Raw genomic sequence first — 4,118 nt, 5'->3', positions numbered from 1 at the left:
CCAAATATTGGCACGATGTTTCCCCATGACCTCATACAAGAGATTCAGCTCCACGGTGCGCCACTCTTCCAGCCCGTGGGCGCGGACATCTTCAAGCACTCCTATACCGTCTCCCCGGCACGCTTTCTGAAGAGTTAGGAACGACAACTGCTTGTTCGTCTGCAGCAAAGGGCTCAGTTGCTGGGATGCCGAGGTTTCTTCGTCTGACTTTGGCTCGTCAATATTGTCGCGCCAGAGCATCACCGTTTGCCACCAATCCGGCTTTGTTGAACAGGCCATGTTATTGTTGTTGTTATCCGACATGGCCCAATGCTGAAGCTTATCCTGAGATCAAATTTTTGTTGCCGAATGCAAGCGCAAAGGAACCCATGGACACATGCTACAGTGACTCTTCGTTACTGAGCACTGTACCAGTATGACGAAGCGATAGGAACGAAAATTGAAACGGATTCCTGCGATAGCTCGGGTACGGTACCGTCAGAGGAGTCCGATGCGATCATAGAGGCAGCCGGACTGCTACCATGGCCAGTTATGGCCGATTGATTCTCCTGGTGAGACTGATCCATCCCACTGCTGCCGACACTCTCTTTCGCTCCCGCACGACACACATTTCTGGTGACTCCTTGTTCTGATCCCCTGCGACACCACCACGTTCTAACAAACAGTAACCCTCTTTTACAGACGGTAACAGACCTGACCACACCACCTGTTGGCAACACCCTCTTTCGTCCGTGGTGACTCATTCATCCTTCCGGCACCCTCTTCTGCTGCACACCATGCATACTGCAAGCCTACATGCTGCATGCCACACGACGAGTGGTGTGAAGCTCGCAGGACGAGTGGTGTGAAGCATGAAGGCTTGTAGGACGTGTGGTGTAAAGCATGCAGGCTTCCAGGACGTGTGGTGTGAAGCAAAGTCGACTTGCAGGATGTGTGGTGTGAAGCCAAATCGGAATGCGAATGAGGGCAGAGGAATGCGGCAGGAGGCAACGAAGGCTTGCAGCCGTTTCTGGACGGCGATTTGTTGCACATTGCCCAAGACAAGGGGTAAGACCGGGGTAGGCACATGGGTGCAGACAAGGATTCGTGGCCCCTGTCATTCAGCCCACCACCCGCTACTTTGCTTCACACCATCAACCTTCACCCCCCGGTTCTCCACACCATCGCACTAGACACCCCTGTCCACGCTTGCCTGCAACGTTGACAGCCTCGCCTGAGCGCCGACAATGGCTCATTCTGGGGGAGGTCCTGCAGTCGGCGGGAGAGTCAATCCGCAACTTGGCCGTCCATCCTCCATCGTAGAAGACGCTGCCGTGTGTGGAGGAGCCGAAACTTGCGTCACATGAGAATTAGGTAGAAACGGCGGCGGAAGGGTCTAGAACCGACGCCCCAGACCCTCTATGTCCAGTCCGTTCTCATCTTCTCCCGTCGCGCACCTCCACTGTACTTCGCTCTCAGTCTGCGAAGAAGCAACGTTGAACAGTAAGTAATTGGCCAGTCACGAGAGCATCTACCACCAACACTCGTTGTTCGTATCCTCCTGCATCAAGACATTGCGATCTGTCCGATACCGCCACATTCTGAACAAAGCGCCGTCCGAGTTTGCCCTTCATCGATTCTTTAAAGCCCGGCGCAATATTGCAGGCAGAATACCGACCAAGCTGCCGATTGAAGTGTTAAGCTTGCCATTCGCCATGATTTTCAACGTATGGCAGTTAGCCGAAGCCTCACTGACGGCTCGTACTTAGCTAGGGAAAGAACCATCCGCAGTCTCCAGATACCCTCACGAGCGTGCCAGCAAGATCGTGGACAGCCGGTCACGGTTGAGCCACTCAGCGACGAGAGGAATTACAAAGGCTACCCAGAGAGAGCTTGCCGCAACCTTGCCTTCGACTCGTGAAGCAACTACACCTCCACGCCAACGTGTTATATGCTGCGGCACGCCGCTGCTGCCATAAAGAAGGGCACGCTGACTCCTTGGACTGGGACGAAGAGCTCGGACTTGCTAGCTACGCTGCACTGATTCATAGCACCGGATTTTGCCTGTGAAGTTCTGTATCCTGGCGGACAAAATTCATTGCTGCGGCCTGCACTCATCTCGTCTCTGAGTAAGGACCACGGGAGTCAAAGTTCAGATCAGAGTTCAAAGTTCCAGCCCCATCACGTGACTCCCGAAAATGTGTCAGCGCAGCATGATGCTCGTCGGACGGGTTCATGTTATAGCACTGAAGCGTGTTCGTTGGGCAACAAAAAGGGAGCAGCGGAACGGTTGACCAACGCGACCCGCATGCTGAAACGGAGGCAAGAGGCGCTGTAGGGGACAGCAACTAACAACGCCGCGATGCGCCCTCAGGCGGCACTGCAGCCCGATGCAGATGCACATTTGCCCGTGCGATTCTACTACTAAACAATTGCTTCGTGCCTTGTTCTGCCTTGTTATGTCACACTGCGGACATTCCATGCTATTTTCTCGACCTTCCACGGGTAAGCTAATTTCTGCGACAATACAATCTTCCTGAATGCCGTTTCACCTTCTGCTGCGCATTGTAGCAAGCCAGGGACGATGCACGGGACAGATTTCTTCACGTAGGGCTCGGCAATCCAATACCACTGGTCATCCATTATAACACACTCAAGCTCTAATTATGGCGTCTCGTCCTCATCAAATGCGGATATCCGGGAATCTCTGACTATTGCTCGCTATCGGTCTTAGAGCACCCACATGGAACATCATTGCATTCAAGTGCCTTGTTGACTTCATGTACATAGTCGACATAATCTGCCATCATGTCCTCGAGAAGGACGACTCTGGGTACGACTCTCCGTCGTAGGAGCCGACCTTTTCGCCGTCACTGTCATCAAGGCCGTCGATTTCGTATCCTTTAGAGCGCGAGAACAGGGCCCATGTACGCTCATCGCTATCGCGGGTTGTGGGCACCTTCTTCCATATGACTGTGTTCTCATCCCACGTAGAGGTCGGGTGGCCGTCTTCTTGCGGCGCCGGGGGAGTAGCTCCCAGTCTCTTGTGCTTGGCAATGGAGTTTGCAAGATGGCCATCGACATCCTCGTTATAGTCCAATCCCACGGGCTTTCCTTTCCATGCCCGGACGACCAGTGCCTCATACCAATCGTGACCGGACAACGGTTGCAGGGATTTTGAGTAGGCAATGAATGAGGCTGAACCCTCAAGGTAGAGTCCCTCGTCCTTGAGCAGGCCACTGAGCTCGGCGCACGCCTTCGTGCCGGCATTGCTCAGCGGCATCCCCGTAATTTGTAGCTCGTTGAGCGTACATCCAAGCTCATGGCACGCAATATCATGAAGCTCGGACCCAGACAAAGGAAGCAGTATGTTCGAAAAATTGACGAAATCCATCCGCAAAGTTGTTAGGGCAGGGAGCAGTCTGGGCCGTGGGTAGTACTTGTCGCGGTAAGCTGGGTCATACGGGGCGCGGAGAGCGGCGAGGAAGTCGACAACCTGAGTCCAAGTGTAGCACCGGAATCCGCCACGCACGATAGGTGTCTCCTGGGGTCTCATTTGGACCTTGAGGTTCACGTCTCCTTTGAGATCTTCGTGGTAATCCCGTTCCAATTTGTGTTTGCGTCGCTGGTCGTCGAAGTAGTGAGCCACGATGCGAAGGCGGATGCTGGTTATTTTGTGGCGAAAGTTGAGGCTCAATTCCGCGAAGTGGCGGAGGGCTTGAGGAGTGGTGAACGTGAACTCGTTGCGTTCCCAGAGGTAGCGAGTACCTTCCGCGTACAGTGCTCGGCAGGTGGCGAGAAAGTGGATGGCGATCTGGTTGCCTCTCGCCTTCTCCTGCTCGGTCAGATGTTCGGACGTGGTGGGGCTGAGGGGATCAATGATGGGCTGTGCGCCTGTTAGAGCGAATCTAAGGATGCGTAGGATGACCTCCGGTGGAAGATGTGGGCAGCCGGGGCCATTTGCCTTGCGCTGTCGACTCCGGCGCATGGTTGGTCCCATTTGCTTGAGGTGCGCTTGCGCAACCGGGGACCACGAGATGCCATTCTCTCTCAGAATGCGCTTGAGTCTTAGGTTCTCTTCGGACAGTGCCTGGTTGGCTCGCCGGAAGGGGATTCGTAAATTGTTTTGGCCTGGTACT

General features: G+C 54.4%; 1 protein-coding gene across 1 annotated transcript; it reads right to left on the bottom strand.

The window, feature by feature from the left end:
- Positions 1 to 2,785: 2,785 nt before the first annotated feature.
- Positions 2,786 to 4,118, bottom strand: PLICBS_000023 (uncharacterized protein; the record flags this gene model as incomplete). The annotated part of the gene is made up of 1 exon (XM_018328484.2): positions 2,786 to 4,118. A coding segment is annotated over one exon (1,333 nt), but the record flags the coding sequence as incomplete, so codon positions are not given.

This window comes from Purpureocillium lilacinum (genome assembly GCF_023168085.1).
Source record: "Purpureocillium lilacinum CBS 284.36 DNA, scaffold_1, whole genome shotgun sequence".
In the NCBI taxonomy this organism is placed as follows: domain Eukaryota; kingdom Fungi; phylum Ascomycota; class Sordariomycetes; order Hypocreales; family Ophiocordycipitaceae; genus Purpureocillium; species Purpureocillium lilacinum.
Note: the sequence above shows the minus strand (reverse complement) of the source record. Positions and strands in the feature narration are given on the sequence as shown.